Raw genomic sequence first — 24942 nt, 5'->3', positions numbered from 1 at the left:
ACAGCTGCGAGCAAAGATCAAAAACAAAACCTGCAACTGATGTCATAGGAGAGACTATGCAGGGCTAGACAGGTGTGAGTAGCACGGCTGCATACACACTCACATACTCTGTGCAAAACATATGATATGACATCACCAAACAACTATTCCCTATGACTGATGCCGCTGAACTGAGCTCTGCTCCCTGTAATTCTGTCTGTACGAAAAGCATCCAAGCTGAGTGTGTGCTTATAAAAAGCAGATGAGCTGCTTCTGCCACCAGCTGTGCTGTTATGCTACTGTGAGCACCAGTAACAACTCTATAAACTCCAGATAAAAATGTTGTGCTTTCTGTTAAAAAACAAGGCCTTAAAGGGAGATTTGAGTCATTTGGTTTCCACCTTCATTTCCATTCTTGAAGCTTTGATTTACAAACACAGGATAGTAGTTTTAGTTATTTGTGGGTGGATGATAATCATGTCAGTCCTGTTGTTGTCACTGTCAACTGTATTAACCCTCAAGATGTTACTTAGTATAGTCAAGCACTGACTTAATAGTACATTATTAGGGACCCCGGTGGTTTATAATTGCAAGCCCTGCCCTACACTGCCTTGCTTTTGGTCAGATTAACTGATGACATGACATTACACCACAAAACTAAATATATTCATCAGCCACAAACTAAACTGCTCCAAATTTCCTGCTGTTAACATGCTATGCAAATACTTTGCACCTGGAGGTTGATTACCAAGCCAAGTTACTTACCTTCAGCGGAAGCAAGATCTGAACTCACACAGGACCTTTCAGAAATGCAAAAAAACAAAATTAGTAAAAGCTACTCAGATCCATGCAAAAAACAATCACTAAGTTAAATCGACAGGTGGTTAGCAGTTGGAAAGGAAAGAGCGCTAGGTACAGTAGAGGTGAGAACAGTCATTTCTGGAATGCAGGAAATGTGACAGTAAGTGTTAGGAGGAGAAATGGAAAAGGGAAACAGTCAGACTAAGCTGGAGAATTAGACAGCATTACAGAAGTCCGTTTAGTTTCATGGTCTCAGGGAGTGATTACCAACAAAGGCCAATTCATGCTTCCTTGGTATGGTCACGTGATGTCCACTGCCAGGGCCCAATAAGATGGACCTTTGGCCTTTAAGCTTCCCTGTTTGCTAAAGTAGTTAGAAAATCAAGGAGAAAGTAAGTGTATATCTGCCTGTGTGTATGCGTTTGTGTGTATGTCATGCCCATTGGCCTGTGGTAAACTAACAATTTACTGTGCACCAAAGAAGACATGATGATGATCGGTATAGTGAACTAAATCCTGATTGGAATCAACATTTCTCTGCATCAAATCTAACAGAGATCAACATTATGTTATGATTTCCTTAACATGCATGATCATATGGATATTTTCTTGCATTCTTCACTTGCACCCATGCATTAGTCCAGAACAGTACCTATCAGTATCCTGGCGCTCAGCAGAAGTGATGGGCTGCGTCCTAAACCTCTCTGAGGTCTTTCTATTTTCCCAGGGACAGATATACTGTTGGGGCCTTCGCCCCCTGTCCCTCTCCCCTCTCCATGGGGCCTCGTAGCCTGTGAGCACCCTGTCTCCCTCAACCTCACTGGAGAGGCCCCCCCAAGAAGAGGTACCCACAGACAGAGTACCCAATGGAAAGAGAAAATACAGCATAATCAGGGATAGATAGAAAGGGACTGGTAGCAAACAATGTTTCAAAGCAGAGCTGAAGGTTTGAATAATCAGTTACACCCCTAGTTTTGAACATCAAGTATATGAGGAAGACCATGTAGACTTATTTGCGTTAAAAGCATGCATACATTCACTGGTCCCAGGCAGAAACAGTGCAAGTCACAGTGCCAAAAAGCAAACATCATAGAAAGCTTTGTGTTAGCCAATTATTGCATGAAAGCCATTTCTACAGATCACTATGCCTCAATGTTAATGTCACTCCAGCCTTTTTTGATTGTTAGTCATTCAGTAGCCCGCCAATGTTAGTTAACAACCATCAGTGTGAGCCAGCCAGTGAGTAGCATACGATTTTGCCACCTACAGCTCATTCCTGCGGCTGGTTGGTGGGGTGGTGCTCTCCATATAGGAATGTCTGAGCTGGGCCACAGACACCCGGTTGTCCTGCTGATTCTCTTTGTTACCAAAACCATCACCCTCCCTGACCTCTCTGGGATCATGGGTCTGGTGCTGCCGGTTCCTCTGAATGGGCGCTTGAAGAGCCCCTGTATCTGACACCGGCCGGCTCAGCGCTGTGATGGAGGTGGGGTTTCCTAGGCCTGCATGTGCCGCTCTGGGCTGGATGTGGGTGGCAGCCAACCCTTTGTGGATATAGATGGCATTTTCATGCTCTCGAGGACTGATCTCTGATGCTTGCATATGGTAGATGTGCTCTGTTTCGTCCAACCTGGCTCTGCCTCGGTGTCCTCCTCTTGCAAGGTCCTCTGCCTCCCGTGCCTGGCTTAGACTCAACGCCTTGGACACTCCTAGTTCCTCTTCCCTCCATCCTCTCCGTGGGTCTTCAGTGCTCCTCTCCCTGCGGCGGATCTCAGAGGGTAGAACTGCTTGTCTGCTCCTCAGAAGGCCCTCTGTCTTTGCGTCCTCTGTCCTCTCAGTCTCTACCTCCGGTTGCTGCTCCCCAGCTCTGGATGAGGGACCAGAGGCCATGGACAGGTAACTGGGGTATCCACCAACTTCTTGTACTCCCAGTGGCCCAGGTTGGGTGAGCTGAGGCTGGGATTGATGGTGAGAATGGGAGTAAGCCTGCTGGGGACCCAGTGGGTCTGCATGGTACTGTGTAGAATTTTGGCTGCGGTATTGAAATTGTCTGCAGTAAGCTGGGGTCTCTCTAACTTTCCCCAGCTCTGGGCTCTTCTGGTGGCCTTCCTCTCTCGCAAGCCTCTCCCTAACTCTGATTCTTCAGGGAAAAGATAGACTGGTTAGCATCTGTACGATATGAATAGACACAGCATATTTCTCTTACAATGATTAATATGAATGTTGTTAGTCTGATAAAAGGAGCAGACAAACAGCACCCTAGTCATCTCGTACTCTAATCGAAATGCCTGTCTGCACACATCTTGTTTGATATCAGGGCTGGGTCCCAAACTGCAGCAGTGTTCCATCAATAACCATGTACATAAAATCAATTACAAAAATAATAAATATCAAATATTGAAATGTAATTCTTGATCAGATGTTTTTTTTTTTTTTTGTCTTTTTTGCTCTATTTTACTCCCTGTATAATTCAAGCAGAGCAGCTATGAGTCATGGTTAGGCATGGCATCGATATTCTCAGAGTAGTTTGGGCAACTTAGAACACTGCAAATAGAGCCAATTAAAATCCATTTCCAATTCTCAATGTCCTGATTGTTCCAAGCAGGAAATACAATGTCATGAAATTCAGTAAAATAATTTAAAATTAGTACCTGAACTGAAAGTTGCTTCACTGGTACTGAAAAATCTCAAATGATACCCAACCCTTTTTATGATGGCACCTAGCATCAAGATTTCTAATCGATAAGTAGAGAGTGGCAGGGAAAAAACAAGATAGTTTGAGGAAAAACAAACTGGAGGATGCCAACTGTCCTCAAACCCGTAGTCACTGATGTAAGGGTGGGTTTTATTCTAGGTGAAGAACAGTACTGCAACACCATCCCCTTATGTATCCTTAATATGTTTTACATAATATGCTCCTTCAAACATTTGTTTTCACTCAGTGGTTAAACTGAACACAGCAAAATGTGAATGTTAAATCAAGTCAAGGGAATGGAAGCTTGAAGTAATGAGGATGACCATGATGTCGGCAACATACGCTCAGAGCAGAGGTTCTTGAACATCAGCCTGGACAGTAAATGAGGTTTAACCATATACGATGAGAAAAGAACGGCACTGGGTTGTGTTCTGACAGTTCAAGAAACACTGCTCATAAGGGCTGAAGGGCTTTGGTAAGTCCGGCAGAATGGCAACATGAGAGGTGATATTGTGGTGAGACACAACCAGCCTGGGTGTACCTTGAGGGCCAGTTGATGAGAGAATTGGTGTCACCCTCAGCATCAGTCTGGAGGAACCAATCAGTGCTCAGGTTTGCCCTTGTACTATACCAATGGAAACCCAATGGGAAACATGTGAGTGGGTGGGTGGGTGGGTGGGTCACAGTCTAGATTCAGTATTCAGCCTTTTTCCTTGGAACACACACCACTACATTACACACAACATTAACTTCACATTGAGTTTGACCAGAGTGAGAATAGGCTTGGCCACCAGCAGGATCCTGCTAAGAATACAAGCATAACTCCCCATTGAAGGGTTTCATGGCTATTGTGGTTTTAGGAGAGACAGCGTACTCAATCAAGTGTGAACTGCATTTTCTTTTTTCAGAATGCTTGTCAAAATAAGAGCATGGACTAGAAAAACTGAATATGACGTGAGGTCAGATCTGGCCACAGACTGCACCAATGTTAGCAGCAGTGGGCGATTTGTTGATATGTAACTTGGAGGATAGACCCAGTTTTGGGATGGCAACCCCCTCAAATGGCCTAAAGGTTATCAGTGACCTGTTGTATCAAGAGAGAGGGGCTCATTTAAGTCAGAGATGTCTAACTGAGGTCTTATCTACTTTAGTAGATATTCAGGGGAAATGCCATCCCACCAACCCACAACTTGAATCAGGCTGGCCCACTGATGCTGCAGAAATACAGATAGCCTAATCAGTTCTATTGAGCATAGGCTTTTGTTCAACAAAATCAAAGGGAATGTCCCTGACTGATGAATAAAGAAAAGGAGGATTCAAGCTGGACCATTTCCAAATTATGCTCAGTCAGATTTACTGCAACGGATATCAGGTCTGTGTGTCAATATCTTTAACACCTGTATAGATCCAAGCATGCTTGGATCTATACAGTGTCAGCTCTGATCCATACATCATACATTTTTCCTGATCAAGTTCATGGCAGCAACCACTATCACCAAATGTTGTCTAACAGGACTGGGCAATATATACAATATACATTGTTATTGTGATATGAGAATGTATACCGTCTGAGATTCCAGGTATCGCTTCATCATGATATGGCATAAGTTTTGTCTTTTCCTGTTTTTAAAAACTGCATTATAGTCAAGTGGTGTCATTTTCTGAACTTACCAGACTGTTCTATTTGTTCTAATGCTTCGCTTTACCTGCTTAGACAATATATCCACATCACTGATGATTATTTATCAAAAATGTCATTTTAAAATACTTAAATAAAGTACCAATAAGCCTCCCATTCAATATTGTCGTAGTATCAATATAATATTATGATATTTGATCGCCCAGTCTTAGTATTTATGAAGTGCTTGGCTTGAAGGACATTTCAAATATACAGCCTTAAAAAATCAGGATATCTTTTTAAGCTCAAACTGACCACAATAAAGTGCCACATTCAGCATGATTGATTTTGATTAAGATTTCATGAACATCAAGGACCGCTTTAGTTTTTATTTATAGGATACATAATCTTGTTCTGTGGAAGATTCGCCACAAATGAACTGTGAACCTCGAGGTCATGGTCAAAAAAAGGATGGACTTCATAACATTTTACCGTGAAGTCCTAAAACTCAGCCTTTTTTTCCAGACTTGTCAAATAATTTTTCAGGGCCCAAAGATACCCTGAGAATAGGTAGAGGGGACACTTTCCCATGTAATTCTTTCCTATTTGACCTTGCTGGTCTTGATCAGGCCCAGCTGTGAGTCAGAGATCTGACCATGGAGTCACACTGAGCCACCCAGTAACACAACACCCTCTCCGCACCACAGACACACACCCAGGCCAAGTCTTGAAACCTGAGAGAGGGACTAGTGAACAGTGAGAGAGGATGATGCAGACAAGAACATAGGAATGGGAATGATAGTGTAAGTCAAGTGTAGAATCATTTTCATCTGTTCATTAGAAACACAGATTGCAGGGCCAAAGCCTGGTCAAGACCCAGGCTGGGACAGCTGTTTGTTACATCAGAAATGGAGAGGAGAGATATATAGCATTGTGCATGCTGATACTATCGGTGGAACCAAAACTATCCTTACTTACTTTCTGTAGCAGATAAAATCACCAATAAGCCCAATAGACAGCATTGAGGAAAATAAACACCTGCTGTCAGTTGGGTTTTTTTCAATTCAGATTTAAAAAATGTTAATTGTATTTTTTTTCAGCAATACTTTGGTCTATGAGTGCCTTGTTTTAAGGTCAGTATACACTGTGATTTTGGGCGGGTCCAAATGAAACATGATCAACATGACAAAAACATAGCTAAATCTTTGGTCGTGACCAAAAAAACATTGACCTTAATAATAGATCTTCCTAACAAAATAGCAACAGCTTGGCTAGTAAAGGTTGCTTTGGGAATATGCGGATAAGAGGGACAGAGCTTCACTTCAAATTCGTATATAACATAGTTATAGGGAGGGAGAGTCAGTCTGATGGATAACGCTGTCACAGCGAGTTCACCTATGAAAGAGAATGATACAGCACTGTTCTGGCCACATGGAAACCATGCTTGAACTTTGTGTGTATGAATTTGAAGTGAAGCTGGGGTCTGAGCACTAGAGAGGGGGTGGTCTGCTAATGAGATCTCAAAAAAGGAAAAAAATAAACTACTTTGATGGATAAATAGGGATCAAACAGGAACAGGGATCAACACGACTCACCCCTGTCTGCTTAGGATGTTGTAGGCCTGCTGCTCGATGAAGTGATCTCCTGGAGACACTCCTTGTTTGGGTGACGAGACAGAAGAGTCCCTGCTCAGCTTGGGTGAACTAGGTGGCATCCCTGTGACTGAATAGTCCTTGTCGGGCACCCAGGCAGCTGAGGACATTGATGTCACATCCATGTATGAAGAAGATGGTGGCTCAGGATGAGCAGCTCGACGTTGATTCTCCAGGTTCATCAACCTCTCCCTCTCTGAGAATGAGTCCAGCCTGCTACGACCCATCTCATACGCCCTGTCGGGATGACCTTGCTGTGGTGCAGTGCGTCCCACCCTTGGGCTAACGGCAGAGGTACTAGTGTAAGAACTCAGGGTGATGTCCTTGTCTTCCTCCCCCACTGACTCCGACCTGTTTCGCCTCTCGGAGCCTTCCAACTCCTTCCGGGAGTGAGTGTATCGGGGGGGACATTCCACGTCCGGCTCCTGATCCAAAGGGATGCCATAGCGCTCGGCCAGCTGCCTGCGCCGCTCCGCTTTGTAGCGGGCGATGCGTTCAGCCTTGGACTCCAGTTCTGGGGCACTGGTGGTGGAGCCTGAGCTGAACACAGGCTCTGTATGGATGAAGGACTGGGGGTCAGGTCTGCATCGAGGTCTGGGCTGGCGCTCTGGAGCCATCAGCTGCATCTCTGGGCTTTCAAAACCCTCCATGGCATACCGCTGCACTGTAACTAGAGGACACAAAAAAGGACACAAGTCAGTTATTCACATTAGACTGCAGAAAAAATTCAAATAATAGCTTTAGTATTGTAATTCTCTCACCCCCACAGGGCTCACAGGGGTCAGATGCCCTGGTGTAACGTGGTGTGTCCTCCTCCAGAAGGCGGTTTGCCACCAAGCTAGGCAGCAGAGATGGATGCACCTCACCCTCTATGCCCTCCAGCCGCCGAGCGATTCGTTCCTTTCTATACACAGACAATAAACATGCAGTAGTCAACCTCAGGCTTGGTATCATCCTTCATAATATTACCATCATCAAAAAAATAAATAAATAAATAAATAAATAAATCTTTTTTTATACATGTATCATCAACTCACCTGTTCATTTCCCAGTCACTTGCGCTTGTGGTGATGCTTTCAAATCGCTTCCTTAATTCAGAGACTAAAGGAAGAACAAAATGCACAGTACTATTACAGCTCTGTAATAGGGAACCATCTGTCATGGCAGTGCCATCTAAGCCAAACACACTGTTCCCGAGGAACGTTAGGGACATTTATCAGTTTGATCAGGCTGGTAGATTTTTGACACAGTTCTCTGAATAAAGACTATTGTCAATTATATACAGGGTTGAGGTGAGCGTAGCATCTAGAGCAGCATGTCGTTCCTGAATCCAGTAGTTAACCTGCTTCCAAATTCTGTTTAATTGGTTTCAATACCGGTTCTAATATTCCAATATTCAGATTCAAATCATTTGACAAAAGTTTGTTTGTCAGGTTGCTTGTACTGATGAACCCAGAAAGAATTATCAATTAACTCTGGTATCAACTCTACAAAGTTGTGTAGTGTCTTTTTATTCATTGATTTTCCAGCTCACAACCTGACTGTTTGGTTCACTTTTAGTGCTCTAAATATGGTAGGAGTAGGCAGTGGTTTTCCGTGAAAAGGCTCTAGAAAAACCCATTGCAAACTAACTGCCCAGCACCAAAAGGCAAATAAAGTTAGCAACTAGCTAGAAATGTTTAATTAGGCTCACAAACTATTTGCACCTGTTTCCAGAGTGCGTTTTAACTACACAATAGCAACATTTTAAGTCGTGGTCTGTGGATAACTTAGTTATGGTTAGTAACGGTAATAATAACAATAATAATAATAATAATAATGCATTTTATTTGAAGGCGCCTTTCAAAGCCCTCAAGGACACCGCACATAACAACAGTACAACAAAGGACAGTAAGTACAGGACAATCGTAATGAGCAAAGGCTAGTCTGGAAATGTTTGTGTTGGCCAGCAGCAGCCAAAAATAGTTTGTTGTTGTTTTGTACATTTGTCTTTGCTAATAAAAAAAATATAGAAGAGCATGGAAGCAAGAAGAGATGAGACGTTTGATAAAAGACTGGTCTGAATTTAGCAAATCAAGGTTTTATACCAAAAGGGAACCACATCAAAAATGGAACCAGCTACTAGAATCACTATTTTGTCGAGATAAAAACTAAAGAAGTTTCCCTACTGACTGCTGAGCCCTGGAACGTCTGAATCAAACATACATGTGTTAACATTCTAAACTTTTGTCCACATCAAAAGAAATAGTGGACACTGGCAATGAGAGACAACCTGTCCATTCAGTGGCTCAGCAAACTATACATCAAAACCAACAAAGCTCTACAGGACAAGATCTCTTTATTGGACCTGCATGTTGGACTGATTGCTACTTGTTAAGAAAATAGGGCAGCAACAACCAATATCAGAGCTGCACTACACTTAATTTAAATAAAGAAAGAAAAAAAATAAAGAAAAAAAATGGTTTCAGACGAACCTTGACATGAAGCCATCTGGCAAGGAGGCTGGTGTTGCACAACAGTGACTTTCAAAAACCCTGGGATGGTTGACATTGTGAAAGCCTTTCGCAAGCAGACAGAAAGAAAAAGAAAAACCCTTACTCACCTTTGGGAAGATTTGCCAAGAGACTAACATCTATGTCCTTGGTGCTTTTGGCTGGGTCGTCTTTTTCGTCGAAGGAGAATTCTTTCTGGAAGCTAAGGGGACGAGGCAAAATACCAACTGTTACTGAAACAGTGCTGAGCTGTGGGAAACAGGATTGTTTATAGTGCAGTGGACAGGGCTCATTAAATCAATCTCAATTTGATCAAATTGTTTTCCACATCATTGAAAACACGTTGCTGGAAGCAGCATACATTTGAGCGATGTTCAAGAATCTCATCAATCAGCCAGTGGATTTTGGATAAAGCTACAAAAACAAGTGAATAATCATCTCACAATGCATTTGGTCGTCAACCTGTACATTACCATCAAGCCTTGAATTCCCAAATATTTATCTAGAAATTATCTAAAGTTTTATCAGTGTCACACCCTCTGCCTCACACTTATAAACAGACAATTCTGAAATCATTTATGGATTTGATTCAAAACCACAGTTACAATACAGTGTAGAGAGAAACTGCCAAGAGATTATTCATGAGGAAACAGTCAATAATTGGGAAAAAAATTGATTTCTTAGTTCTTCCCATTCCAGCAACCACAGAGTGGTGTGAACACAATATATGTATTTGTATAGTGTGTTCATAGAAGATCTTTGTTTTTTTTTGTTTTTGTTTTTTTATTAGAGCAGCATCTATTTTCTTGACAATCCTCCAACATTTAATTCAACATGCAGTACGTTTTCTAGTCAAAGCCACACCCAAACAGTTTGGCTGCTGCTGTACAAAGAACTTTCTTTATGGAGGCAAACATGTCAAGCAGCTACTGTACTGTATTTGATGTCCGACCAACAACATGTTAGCTGAACAATCTCACTGATGCTGCAGCAGGGAGGTTTTACACTGCTAAGCAGGAAAGTAAGCTTATCTTCTAGTTTCTAACTGAGCTTGGACTCAGGCCATGTCCAAGCCCCTGAGCTTTACCTGATTCTCTGCAAAAATGACATGTCTAATGAACAGACACGTTTCCATTTCAGTTCCTTTCATCTTCAATCAATCAAAGCTTTATTGTCATATTTATTCTCTCTCTCTCTCTCTCTCTCTCTCTCTCTCTCTCTCTCTCTCTCTCTCTCTATTTCTTTATTGTTGTAGACTGTTTGCTTTCTGAGACTCTTATGTTTGTTTGGGCCTATCTTTGGTTCTGCGTAGCAAAGTAGTTACACAAGAATGGAAGATTTCCTGACACTAACATGCTAGCTCAACAGCAGTGAGCACTAACAATAGCCATATGTTCATATGCATCTCTGAAAGGACAAGCTCTTACCCACTAGGTCTTAGAAAAGAAAACAACTTGATGAAAATTTTTTAGCATTTCTTACCTCAAAGCTCTCTTCTGTAGCAATCGTGGATTACTTAGTTTAATGGGGGTCTCACTCCCAAGTCCTGTGAACAGAAGAAGAAAGTGTAACATTTAGTCATGTCACAATGTTCACTCACCCAATTTCCAACAGCAGAACCTTCAGTTTTAGCTTTTAATGAACAGACACAGCGCAGTGAGGCAGGTGAAGCAGCCAGTCTTTGTGCAGATCCTTGGCACAGACTCACATTAATTAAGTGGACTTCCACTGACGAAAAACAAATGGTGTAGAAAACAATAATCTGCCTGCCAGACTGAATCACATTAAATAACAAGTGATTTGTGTAGTTTAGGCTGGCCAGGTCGCTAGCACCCCTGAAAACCCCACCCCCCTGCCCATTCCCAGAAACAGCAACACACAAATCATCAGAGCATATACATCCAGAGACAGTGACTGTCTCCCTCCTAACTATCAGTCTATGTGCTGTGTATGAGGTCATGTCTTAAAGGGTTTGATGGAGGAGTGACTGCATGTGTCACTGAGACTGGCGCTGTAAAGTCTGATCACATGTCAAGGTTGCAGTGCAGTGCAGCTGGAACAATGCCAAACGCATTATTGTCGCTAGGCAGCACCCTCATGAATACAGATAGGGGACAGTGTGAAGAGACAGAAAAAACATTCTGTCAAATTCCCAAAAGCTTACAAACCCACTATTACCAAGCTATGTGATTAAACTCAATTAAGAGTTAACAATCTAACATAGTAAAATCTGGTGTCCATTAGGACAATGGCCAAAGTCAGTAATCAACAGCAAAATGTGACATAAACACCTGCCTCCAGAGAAATTCTGCCTCATTAGCGAGAAAAAGGGCATTATTGGGTATTAATCATTAGCATCACAAACAATCTCATGAGGAATGTGAGTTCTGTGGATCATCCCTTTAAGGAATGTCTGCTTCACTTATTGACTCAAAACCTCAAACGTGCAGTTTTGGCTGCCCTTGGACCTCAGAGCTATGCAATTTCGGGACAAACATGTGGTCCCATTTCCGTCCTCTGCAAGTTCACCTCAGGGCCTCAGGGCCTCAGGACGCCCCCAACTCCCCCACTGCTCCACCCAAACCCCTAACCTCTCCCCCGAGGCCGCCTACCCCTAACCACGCATTGCAGATCTGTAAATCCTTATTATGGATGTTTTGGTTGATGCTTTAATCCCCCCCCACTTAAGCAAAACATCAATGGAGAAGAAAGGAGGCTTATTTGGAGAGGGCGGTGTGTCTGGATATGTTTGGGGATGATCGTGTATTGTTTCAGCTGGCTAAAATATATGGCTGGGTGAAAACACCGCTCATTCCTTGCAAGCCATGAATGATAATCCTGGTAATCTGAGCCGTACATGTTTTCTTTTGACAGTGACCCAAAGATTGGATCGAAAGTTTCAAAATTTAAGACAACGGTTGGATAAATCCTGTGGACAGATATTCTTTACAGTACTAACTGAAACAGTAACATATTATTATTCAGTGATCTCTAATAGCCACTGTAGCAATGTGTTCACAGGGCTTAAAAATCTAAATGAATCCGAGTGAAGTCTTGTCTGTAGGAATTGAAGAACTGTAGCTGATTCTGCCACTTACACCTACATGTATGTGCGACAACAAAAACGGTTTTGAATGCCAGACAGCAGCAAGTGACCAGACTGTGGGTGTTTTCTTCAAATATAGGATAGGTTATTAACATTTTTGTCTTGCAATTTGAAATATTTTTGGCTTGAGCTGAATATCTTAACAATTCAGGCAAATGAACACAGTATAAACTCATGGATCTGATTGCAGATACAATTATTTGACAAATGTGCTGCTTTGGCTCTGATGCAGCAAGAAATCTGCAAAGTAACTAGTTATCAAATGCATGAGTGAAATAAAATATAAAATATGTGCCTCCAAATTTGTAATTTAAGTACAGTACTTGAGTAACTGTACTTAGTTACATTCCATCTATCTATCTATCTATCTATCTATCTCTATATCTATATCTATATATATATATATAGTTACATTCCATCTATATATATATATAGTTACATTCCATCTATATATCCATCCATCCATCCATCCATCCATCCATCTATATCTATATCTATATATATGAAATTTTATTTTATTTTTTAATTCAGGAATGTTCTGCCCCCCCATCCCGCGGATACCACCCTGCCTACAAAAAAACCTAGGGGAAACACTGTACAGGGAGAGCTTCGGAAGGCTCCTTGCATCAATGTTTATACCAGAGCCTGTGTTTCCCACATCTCTACAATGCAGGTGGCAAGCAAAATGTTATCATGACTAATAGTCATAAAGGTCAAAACTTTAACACCATTTGACAAATACCAGAATTTCCTTTTGAGCAGAAATGTAAAACAAAACCAGATGTAACCGTAAAGGTTAATTAGCTGCTAGTGTGAAAATAGGACAATCATCTGTCCCTCAGGGGCAGCTGTCTAAAGCTTTTGTCAGGTCCAACGTATAGAGTTCTCCACAACCCAGACCTGTATTCCTTTTACACCTCACAAAGCCTATTTGTAGTGGCAAGTGGGCCATCAGGGGTGACCCCCTAGAAAAGCCCAAGTGCTTCAATACATTCGTCATTCCAGACATAGGCATAAAAACCTCCACAATGTTCACAGATGTGGCAGAGCCTTTGATGCTTGCTGTAATCTACAGAAACACTATAGCTGCTATAGCCGGGAGGGACTGTGCCAGGAATTCCTCAGCACCGTGCCCTGTGTGTGTTGACGAGGCTGTAAAAGCGACTCGACACTGATAAAACATGAGGATGAAATTATTTCATGATTCAGTGGCATGTCATTCAGGCTCTGAAGTGAGGGAAGTCTTTTATGTGAAGGTATCAAAGGTGTGAAGCACAAAGACAGTATAACGCTGTCTATACACAAAATAACTATGGCTCAACCCAATTCAAATTTTTACCCCTAACCCTCATGGTTAAGCTCCCCCTTGCCCCTCAGAACAGAACAAAGTTACAGAGGGTAGTGGTTGAAATTGCCCCCTGTGAAACGGGACAACCTTTCAAGACCCTCATATGTCATCAGCAGTCGTTGATGACATTTATGTAAACAAACGCAAGCGGGTATTTCCAATATGCCATCTTAACCTATGCTGATTTATCATGTGTTCATTTGCCATTCATTTGATGGAGATAGAAAAGCTTCCAAATAAAACATCTATAGTCCCCTGCCAGTTTGCATTGATATTAGAATAATGGTACCAAGTACAACTCAGCAAGTTCCTGCCAAACTTAAGTACCATTTTGGGTGTTGTATGCTATCAAAAGAGGGAATGCAACATTGAAATACAGCAAAATTGAGGACTGTCATGCACAAATCAGCATAACAATGTAAATTTAGCTACCTAGCTGGTTAGCTACCGAGTGGTACCAAGGGCACCATCTTCGCTGCTGGACCTGAGTTAAATCCCAGATGTCATATGCCATTAAAAGGGGACATGCAACATTGAAATTTGTCAAAATGTAGGACTGTTATGTGCAAATCAGCAATAACAACGTAGCCATAGCTAGCCAGTTAACTACCAAGGTAGAGCTCAATGGAAGAGGCAAAGGGTGCTCTGCTCTGACAAATCCAATTTTAACCTGAATCTGAGGTCATAACTTACAGTTAGATCATATTACAAATACATGAGGGGGCCATCCACAAGATGAATGGAATGGATGTCAATCAAACTGTAATATTTACTTTATGTGTTAAAGGAGAACTTCGGTCGATTTCAACATGCAGCTTTATCGCTCAAGCTACCCTTGACTAGCCAGTACCGAAAACGCGAACACTTTTGGTGCACCTCTTACAGAGCTCCTTGAACGGAGAGTTAGCATTGACAGCTAACAGCATGGGGTCAGAACTTTACACTGTGTTTTAAGAGTCTTAACATGCTCCAAATATCACCCCAAAAGGTATGCAACATCAGCAGACACCTTACAACACAGCACTGTAGCGTTATGACTCACAATGAATAAAAAAGTGGTTAAAACAGTGTGTTTGTGCAAGCAGCTACATACCGTTTGTTGACATCTGTGTCGTAGACCAAACTAGTCGATCCGTCGAGCGTGCGCTTACTCCCTCACTGGCAGCGACGGAAACTTGAATTTTGCAGACAGAAACGTATTCTTGCATTTTCGTTTTTCTGTTCATAACGTACATCATCATGTTACAGCCTGCCATGAGCCATTAGCCTTACAATAGCCTGTTATGAGTCTATTCGCTCTGCACCGAGAGCTAGCTTGCTTGCTCATGCTAATGGTTCTTACAAGGAGCAGAGCAGAGAGTCCGTGATGATCGAAGCCGTTTCCTAAATAGTCACGATAGAGAGCTTGTCTGATGTCGAAGTGGAAGACATCGACGACGAACCTTTTGAATTCAACGGTAGTCCAAATTTGTTCGTATCGGAGTATACAGATGAGGAGTTACTAGCACTAGAGAACGAGAGAGCGGAGAGAGAGGCGCAGAGAGCAGAACAGGCAGAGGCGGCTTCACGGCCAAGGACATCGGCGACCTGGTGGTGCTCTTGTGGATGTGGTGTCCAAATGGATACAGAAGAGGAAAGCCTATGCTGTAAGGAGTGGGACATCATACAGCCTGCTGTGTCCCAGGATAGCGCACAGTGTGTCACCCCACTGCACAGAGTTCAAACGGAGTTTGCACGTCTATTTGAAGGACGACCAGCCACAACGGTGATGTTTTGGGGTCATAGAGAGGCAAACAGTGGAAGCTTATATTCTTATATTTCTTCATTCTATTGCCACAATTGGGCATTGCACAAACTTGTACCATTTTCAGTAACTAGCGCTGCTTCGATCAACACGGACTCTCTGCTCTGCTCTCTGTAAGAACCATTAGCATGAGCAGACAAGCTAGCTCTCGGTGCAGAGCGAATAAACTCATAACAGGCTATTGTAAGGCTAATGGCTCATGACAGGCTGTAACATGAACATGTACGTTATGAACAGAAAAACGAAAATGCTGGAATACGTTTCTGTCTGCAAAATTCAAGTTTCCGTCGCTGCCAGTGAGGGAGTAAGCGCACGCTCGACGGATCGACTAGTTTGGTCTACGACACGGATGTCAACAAACGGTATGTAGCTGCTTGCACAAACACACTGTTTTAACCACTTTTTTATTCATTGTGAGTCATAACGCTACAGTGCTGTGTTCTTAGGTGTCTGCTCATGCTGCATACCTTTTAGGGAGAGATTTGGAGCATGTTAAGACGCTTAAAACACAGTGTAAAGTTCTGACCCCATGCTGTTAGCTGTCAATGCTAACTCTCCGTTCAAGGAGCCCTGTTAGGGGGGGACCAAAAGTGTTCGCGTTTTCGTTACTGGCTAGTCAAGGGTAGCTTGAGCGATAAAGCTGCATGTTGAAATCGACCGAAGTTCTCCTTTAAGGGACATTCATAGATAATATAATCTAGCCCCGTTACACACAACCTTTGTGTGTGTCCTATGGGTGATTCTGCACCGCTGACTGGCCACAGGTCTATGTCTGCATCTCGGGGTGCTTTTTATTCCCACCTTTTGCTGTAACATTTCCTGAGTGAGTGAGTGAGTATTGAGATCTAGCCTCTCGGTGGCCCATAGTTTACAGAAACAGTGAGACTTGTTTATGGAGGAAGGGGGGTGTATGTGTCTTGAAGTTTGAGGGATTCATTATTTCATTGTAGCTGTCCTCTCCCCTCTGTTTCTTCCCCATAATTGAATTTGAGACGTCGCTGCTTGTATTCTCATTGTTATTCGTGTTAAAGACATAATTGGCTTATTGTCATGTAAGTCTACTGTTTGTAGCCATCGTCTCACCTAATTTCTGATTCTCCATCTGTTTTGTAATGCCTTTTTTTTAAGCCGCTCTGAGTGTGGCTTTAGTTTTAACTTGAGTCCCCCAGCAGGCAAGGCAGAGTAGGTGGGCAACACACACACACACACACACACACACACACACACACACAGTGATGTAATGCTGACTGTCAGAGTGACACATTTCCTTTTGGGCTTGTTGTAATCCCATGAATTGAAGTTAATCCTCGATCTCAGTTCTCAGTTTGGACATATGCTCAGCCCCTGATGCCTCTTTGGTTAGCACTCTGGGTGTTTTGTGTCTTAAAGGAGAACTTCGGTCGATTTCAACATGCAGCGTTATCGCTCAAGCTACCCTTGACTAGCCAGTAACGAAAACGCGAACACTTTTGGTCCACCCCTAACAGAGCTCCTTGAACGGAGAGTTAGCACTGACAGCTAACAGCATAGGGTCAGAACTTTACACTGTGTTTTAAGCGTCTTAACATGCTCCAAATATCACCCCAAAAGGTATGCAACATCAGCAGACACCTTACAACACAGCACTGTAGCGTCTTTAAATGTGGCATTATTCTAAATCAAAAATTGACTGAAATCAGCTAAATTAAAAGCAGGATCAGAGGTTCTCCCAGTATTTTTTCTCTCCACCCTTGTGTACTTGTGCGCTCTAGGAAACAAAACCCCTGCTTCAAGATGGCACAGTGAGCCTACAGGTGGTCTGCTGCTGCACCTCCAAACATTTAGCGTGTGCACAAAGACGAATGAAGAAACTTTGAGAAACTTTCCAACAACTTAATTCCTTTTGTTGTCTACTGTTGAGTCACTCAAGCGTGGTATTTTTTGTTGAACTCTGGCATAAAATCAATGATTTGTGGAGCTTAACAAATCCAGTTTTGACCAAAAATAAAATTGAAATTAATTTTGGAGAGTCATGACACTCCTAATATTTCTTCTCTCATGCGGACTCATTTGTTCTGATTAATCACAGAATGTCAGGACTTCTGTATTAAGGCCAGCTCACACCAAAAGGGGTAGAGGGATATTTACCCGCACAGCTTTAGGAACTTTGTGGTTCTAGAAGACTGGTGACACAGTGACTACTCACCATGCTGCAGTAGTTGGTGCTCTGCAAACCAGCAATTCAGAAATATGCTGGTAAGAGACAATTACAATCGCTTTCAAAGCTTGAATATGTGTAATCTGAGCAATTATCTCTCCCTGACATTTTGGTCTGTGTCATTTCATTCAATAAAGTTACAGACAAGGGAGAAAACCTCCTGCCGACTACTTGTTGGCTAACGAGAGAATTCACTTGCACAATTTATTCAACAGACACATTTTTCCAGTATATTTTCTCCCATTTCCGTCAAAAACATGTCTCTTTTGTGGAGCAGTTCATATTCCAATAAGGGAGGTTAAATTAAAGACAATGGTGCAATGCAGCTAATAAGCAACAATAACTTCCTGCATTGTGGACTCTAACTTGCGCTGTCAAAATGGTTTAATAATGGTCAACACCTCAACATTTGAAAGGTTGCTAAAGTACAACTCAATGCAAAACAACTGCGCAGATTTACTGTGGCCTTGATTGTGGACAAGGTCCAAAACTTTAAGTCGACAGGCTGGTTGAAACTTAATTGAAAGTTTGAATTATTTGGAATTGAGACAATTTATCTTATAAAGTGATAAGAGCAGATTAAGATTGATGTAAAATTTTGAAAATTCAGTGTTGTTTGTTATCCTGGCAAAATGCACAAATACGCAGCAGTGGGCCAACATGTATGAATATAGCTCAGCCTACATCCTTATATGCAACTTCACTTGCCTAAATTAGTTTATGTAGCAGTGGAGCCTAGAAATAGCATATTCTCTAAATCAGCCCCCCTGCAGTGTAAAGGGTCCCTCGTCTCTGCTACGTAGTGTCCTTGGTGGCTACAGCTGCAGTGCAAGGACAGCTGGTTAGAAAGCAGCACAGTGAGAGGCAGAGAGGAAGGGAGTCTGCAGTTTCTCGCCTGCCAACTTCTAAGAGCTCAGATTCCCAGCTCCACAACCAGAGTAACCTGTCCCAGCGCTCTCTTCAATCTCAGCTCTACGTGCTGCTGCAGAGCCCCAGGTCGCTGCTCTTACCTTGGCTGCAAAACTTGACGTGAGTCAGGTAATTCGAGATCCACGGGTTCCGGTACATTTTGGCAACAAAGTCAGTGGAGAGGGTTGCACAGAAAAGAAGCAGAAGAGACTGAAAGACAGAGCAGCTGCCTCAGAGGTGATGCAGCTCCAAAAACCTAACTATTTGTCAGTGCTCCAGGACAGACAGAGAGAGGAGTCAGGTAGTGTTAAAGAGAGGCAGAGGAGGGTGGGATAGAGGGAGGGGAGAGCGTAGAGAGAGAGAGAGAGAGAGAGAGATCCCAGCCGCAGTGCCGGGACAAGTAGAGGTGGTCCTGGCAGGCAAACAGAGGAGTGGTGAAGCTGTGGCTGCAGCTCTGCTCCTTTTCAGATACACTCTGCTCTGGTTCCTCTCGCTAACCGCTAAGTGCTAACCAGTGCCCACTACAAACAACCTGCAGGGCTGAAAGCTGCTCAACACAGGCTAAGCTCATTAGCTAAGGCAAGCAAATTAGGCCCCATCCCTACTACAGATCGAAAGAGGTGTCTTGCATGCTACCGGACAGAATGAGGCACAGAGGGGAGGGAGAAATAGTTAAGAGTGTCCCGGGAGAGTGCTGCCTTCCCTTGGCTCACGCACATGAGCAGGATGCCAAAGAAACCTGTGCATAGCATCAGAAAGGGAGGGGAGAGAGAGAGAGTGCACAGACAGGGTGGATGGAAGTAGAAATGAAGTGAGCAGGGAAGGTAGGGAAAGTTAAAATGACCCTCTCAGCCAGATGAGAAATTCCAGTCATCTCTCAGCGGGGACGAGAGAGAGAGAGAGAGAGAGAGAGAGAGAGAGAGAGAGAGAGAGAGAGAGAGAGAGAGAGAGAGAGAGAGAGAGAGAGAGAGAGAGAGAGAGAGAGAGAGAGAAGGAGAGAGAGAGAGAGAGAGAGAGCGATAGTGAAAAACAGTCAGGAAGAGAAAGACAGAGAGAGCATGTGTACAATGATGACACAGACAGAATTGGAGTTCTATGTCCACTTGAGATTAAGGGTAACATTATGTTTCACAGTTTGGTCCTTCCTAGAACAGCTGAGAAGAGGCAGGAGGGGAAGAAAAATTTGAGGATTTATCGACTGCCCCTACAGTTCTCCTTTTAACACACTCATCAAGAGCGTTTTTGTCCCACAGCACACATAGAGTGATATTCCTGTGAGGCGTGATACCTATAAACCCATTTCATAGCCTGATCATGCTCTGAGAGAATGTCAAGAACTAGACAAAAGCAATCGCACAGACGTAAGTGCACCTCGCCTATGCATCAATGTGACGATGACATGCTTATCGTTGTACTGAGGAGGCATTGCAGGGAGGCTGGCACAGAGCCTGCGACTGTTGGGAAAACAGTGAGCTGTATCTTATCTTCATGCTGCACAAAGAGCAAGATCTGTCAGTGCTAAACACCCCGGCTTCAACATAAAGCAGATCTAGTGGATGGAAACAATCGCAAATGTCAGTTTTTCAGTTTAGTGGCTAGAGAATGGCAAGAAAAGTAATAAGAGCAGAAACATGGTCCACACGAGTATGCTAATGACAAGGCCGGGCCAAACTGACACAACTGGCATCCAGAGTGACCTTACAATACTACATAACGTGCTCGTACACACTGGTGGACTGTACAGGTTTGAATCTTCACTGCCCTCACACTTCAATCTGGATTCAGCTGTCAACGATTCAAATGCAGAACGATTCTTGATGCATTGTGATGCATCTCAGTGCATGGCATCCTCAATGATCTATGTGAGTACAACAGGCTACATGCATGTTTCATGCAACAGTGTGTCTACACTGGACAATTGACAAATACAGGCCACAACCTTGCAAAGACTCCTTAGCTGTACCTCACTGGATGAACGCCCCTCATCAGGTGTTCAAGATTTCAAACCGGACCTACATAGTGGCTAATTTGGAAACTTTCTCTGATATAAAAAATTGATCACTGATATATGATTCTGAAGAAATCTAAGGCAAGAAATCAGCCAGTTGCTGATTCCGTCTTTATTTTAATTTGACAATGGTTTCAATAGTTTTCAGTATTCTCCAGAGGTGGCAGGTGGTGCTAAAGCCCCCTGATCTGCATCAGAGGCCTTGTCCTTAACTTCACACAAATGAAGAGGGGGCATCGATACCCAGCCTCTTGAATTGCAACGCAGCACAAATAGAATGCATTGCGTGGTTGCCCACATAGACAATGAATGGGAAGCATAGAGACGAGCTTCAGGCTTGCATGGACAACAATTCTACCCTTAGAAGAAATCTGAGAATGCTATTCCATATGCTGTGCTTTTCAGTTCTCAGTGCACTTCTTCTTAAATTTCTTTTAAATGTAAGCCAAGTTGATGAACCACATCAGAACCACCAACACAGAACAGGCTTATCACATCAGTACATTTGTCATATCACGTAAATCTGTCTAGCCTCACCATCAGGTGTGTCAAGAGTCAGGCTGACTGACTGAGGTGTGAAAACTTCCAAGGTGGCATGCTTGGATCCTTCTATGAGATGAGCACATAGACAGAAGTATACATCACATACCTCCTAATCCACACCAGGGCAGATTTGGGAAGATCTACCTGCACGCAACTCAACACATTTACGATGTCCGTTCTGGAACACAGAAATACATTTTTTTCCTTTATGTGAATTCACTTATCATCTTGCATAACCTTAGGCAGGAATGACAAAATGAAACTGCTAAACTTAAAGATAATTTGCGACGTGATTATGAAGGTCTTACTGGGTGGTTTGAGCACTGTTCTGTTCACAATGTTCTGATGTTGGCCTTGTAAACACTCAACAAAAATTATCTTCTTTGTTACTTCAGTTTGTTGTTGACATACAGTCATTCCAGTTATTATGCCACATATATACTCTCATTTGGGTTTTTTTTAATTATGTGCATTCAAGCCACCACCATTTCCCTAAGAATGCGGAGTTGAATTTGGACTATTTTTGAGCATCTCAACTACTGTTAAAGCAAAAGCAATATCTCTCAGTGAGCGAATATAATAATGCCAAAACACTCTATGAAGCACCTTTAATGGCATCAAATACAATCACTGGTAAAGTTAATGCCAACCACAACATGTCTCACTATCCAAGCAGTCATCATCACCTCTGTGCCTACCCCCTGCCGTCTCACATCTGGCTGTCTGACTTGTATGTAATGTTTGTTTCTTTGACTCATCCGCTACAGGGATGACATCAGACCTACAAAACCACCGACGATTTCTAACCGGTTATTAGCAATGATGAGTCTTTGCTGCCAAGGATGGGCAAGACTCTACAGGTCGCTGCAATGAGGTAACACTGCTCTTGTTCTTTAATCTTTGTCGAGGATTGTAGGATTTATTCAGAGAGGAGTAGAAGCCACAGAGAAGAGTAGCATGCATATAAACAAAAAGCATGTGTAAAAGCAAAAAAAAAACAAAAAACTTAAAGACATGGTAATTATTAGGCATTCAGACCACATAATGAGTGATAATTATTTTGTATGCTGCAGCAGGAATGAGGAATGCAAGCATGTGCAGTGCTGCATTAAGAGGCATAACTTTTGCTACACATCTCAAATGGGAAGCCGCACTTCGAACACACCCAGGAAAATCATATGAATGTTTACACAGTGTGCGCCCTGAAATTGATTATGAAAATAAAAACTTAACTATCTAATCCTTTAATCTAATAAATCTTAGACAGAGTCAAGCCTTCCCCCCAGGGGGCCATCTACTTTGTTTTGAAGCTCTGCAGCAACTGATTTAAGGTTGCTTCTTTAAATGCTTACACATTGACCATAAACTAGCCTTTAAATGGTTAGAAGAATGACTGCACAGCGACCAGAAACTGGATCAAAGGTCAATGAGAATGAAAACTGAAGCCATCACTGCAACCCCACTACAAAACTGTGGTGAAATGCATATGTCCCAGCAAATCTATAGCCTTTAAGGAGAGCATTCCAGGAAACTATGCTGGGATCCATACAGGTTTGGAAGAAAGAAAATTGGCGATGTTACAGTACCATTATGTTTGGATTAAAGCTGACTACTAACCATAATTTGTGCTAATGTCGAAAGGCTTTTGTGGTGACACTTCAGGCCAAAACACAGGCGTTTAGAGTTAGCCAGAAGCTTTTGTTCAATAAATACTGTTTAGTGATACATAACCAGTGTTGGGAATAACGGCGTTAGAATAAACGGCGTTACTAACGGCGTTACTTTTTTTCAGTAACGGGTAATCTAACTAATTACTATTTCCATCGTTACAACACTGTTACCGTTACCGACTATTAAATGTGGCGTGTTACAAACTGAAGCTGATCATTGAAGCTGTTGTCATCCGAGTCGGCTCTCAGCCACCGAAGCTTCAGAGCGGTTTTTTTTTCCTCCGGTGAGGGAGGAGGGAGGGGCGAGATAATCACATAAGTGATGATGATTGGCTCTCTAACGTTGAGTGAGAGTTCTTAAGCCAATCAGAGGCAGTGTTCGGTTTACACACGAGCCACACACGCACACAGCAGCCTCGCACACACAAACTAGCAGAGGTGAGCTGCAGCAATGGCGAGTCCGGAGGGAAAGTTAACATTTTCAAAGTGGAGGTACAGACGCTACTTTAATCTCCTTTGTACACGTCCGTTGTAAGCAACTCTGATCTAATGAAGCATCTCTCAGTGGCACACGCTTCTACAAAACTAACACTGGCCAAAAACTCCGTTGCTGACGCTGTTGATGATGATCGCAGGCCAGGTGTGGCTAATGTAAGCTCCACTAACAGCTTCACAAAAACTTGTGACACAGACTGAACTGAATACAATGATAGACAGGTATGTTGTTGAGAACTTGCTCCCGTTATCAACAGCTGACTCAGACTCCTTCAGAGCACTCATTGGCAAAATATCGGGGAGAGCAGGAGCGGTCCGCCATGCAGAAAGACATTTTCTAAATATGTAATGACTGCCGAGTACGCTAAAATGACTGCCGAGCTCAAAAGGGGGAAGTAATAAAAGTAGCACAATAGTTACTTTTCCTGGTAACTAATTACTTTTATAGTGGAGTAATTCCGTTACTAACTCAGTTACTTTTTGGGAGAAGTAACTAGTAACTATAACTAATTACGTTTTAAAAGTAACTTGCCCAACACTGTACATAACATACCGTGTTGTAAAAAGTACCCAAAGTAATACCTGAGTAAAAGATACAGTGTTAAAATTTTACTTTGGAAAAAATGAAAGTCACCCATATCAATAGAAAAAGTATCTGATATTGCATGAGCTTAAACAATAAGTTACTGTCTGGCAATTAATGTACTGCAAAAGTATGAAGTACAAGTCAATATAAAGTATACATAAAATTACATGTACTTTCTACCATAGGTTGACTAATTGTTTGCCTGGCTGATTATCAGAGCTGTTATTCAGCATTTTACTTATTATTGGAATATGATAGTTGATACATTAAATACAACAATCTTAATATAAAGCATTGGCTGCAGTATCAGAGTAGCTAGAAATTAAAATGACTATCCTACTCTATCTGGAAGGGTAAGAACATTGTCAAAATTGGAGATTTGTACAGCGAGGGGAAACTTGCATCCTTCCAACAACTGCAACAGTCCCACAACATATCATCATCACATATTTTTAGATACCTCCAAATAAGAAGCTAGATAAGGACCCACTTACCATGCTATGAAACGATACCTGCACATACTGTAGCAGACAGCATTGTTCGCCATGATTTGAACCACAAGGGATCCATCTCAATTCTATATTCATCCCTGCAGGCCCATTCTGTATTGTCCGATGCTAAATTTAGGAAGGCTTGGGTAGAAGAGCTGGGTGCCGAAATCACAGATGATACATGCACGGCAATTATTAATAGGATACAAAACAGTTCAATAAATGTCAAACACTGGCATAAATTTCAAGATTGTACATAGACTTTACTACACAAAATCAAGGCTCAATATATTTTATATTTATAGTTTAAGGTGGCTGAGTTAAAGAGTGAGAGCTGAAAGCTGTGAGCCTTCAGAGAAAGTGTTTCAAAGATGCAACTTTACGATTTTCCAGTTGCTGCTTAAGCTCTGAATACAAAGGAAATGTCAGTTAACATGAAAGCACTGAAAGCAGTTGAAGTGGAATCCCTGAGAGGCATTTTAAATGTTTGCTTTACGTATAAGCCCTGCGGACAATTTAATTTATAGGCCATGGAAGTAGTTGAACAA

At 42.4% G+C, this 24942-nt stretch overlaps 1 protein-coding gene across 15 annotated transcripts in view; it reads right to left on the bottom strand.

Moving 5' to 3' along the window:
* svila (supervillin a) overlaps nucleotides 1-24942 on the bottom strand; it is a 111601-nt gene that overhangs the window by 30980 nt on the left and 55679 nt on the right. For 10 of the 15 annotated variants that reach the window (XM_030398404.1, XM_030398392.1, XM_030398394.1 and 7 more), the window contains 9 exons: nucleotides 10720-10783; nucleotides 9348-9439; nucleotides 7783-7846; nucleotides 7507-7649; nucleotides 6689-7415; nucleotides 4017-4100; nucleotides 2048-2920; nucleotides 1433-1600; nucleotides 745-779 (listed from right to left, as the gene is read on the bottom strand). In XM_030398404.1, the coding sequence (XP_030254264.1) occupies nucleotides 745-779; nucleotides 1433-1600; nucleotides 2048-2920; nucleotides 4017-4100; nucleotides 6689-7415; nucleotides 7507-7649; nucleotides 7783-7846; nucleotides 9348-9439; nucleotides 10720-10783 (2250 nt within the window). Of the gene's footprint in view, nucleotides 1-744; nucleotides 780-1432; nucleotides 1601-2047; nucleotides 2921-4016; nucleotides 4101-6688; nucleotides 7416-7506; nucleotides 7650-7782; nucleotides 7847-9347; nucleotides 9440-10719; nucleotides 10784-18702; nucleotides 19403-24942 lie in introns of those variants that run through there. The other 5 variants (XM_030398406.1, XM_030398407.1, XM_030398402.1 and 2 more) reach the window with 4 other exon arrangements.

This window comes from Sparus aurata, chromosome 19 (assembly GCF_900880675.1).
Source record: "Sparus aurata chromosome 19, fSpaAur1.1, whole genome shotgun sequence".
Taxonomy (NCBI): Eukaryota; Metazoa; Chordata; class Actinopteri; order Spariformes; family Sparidae; genus Sparus; species Sparus aurata.
The sequence above is the reverse complement of the archived record's forward strand: the minus strand, read 5'-3'. Positions and strand labels throughout refer to the sequence as shown.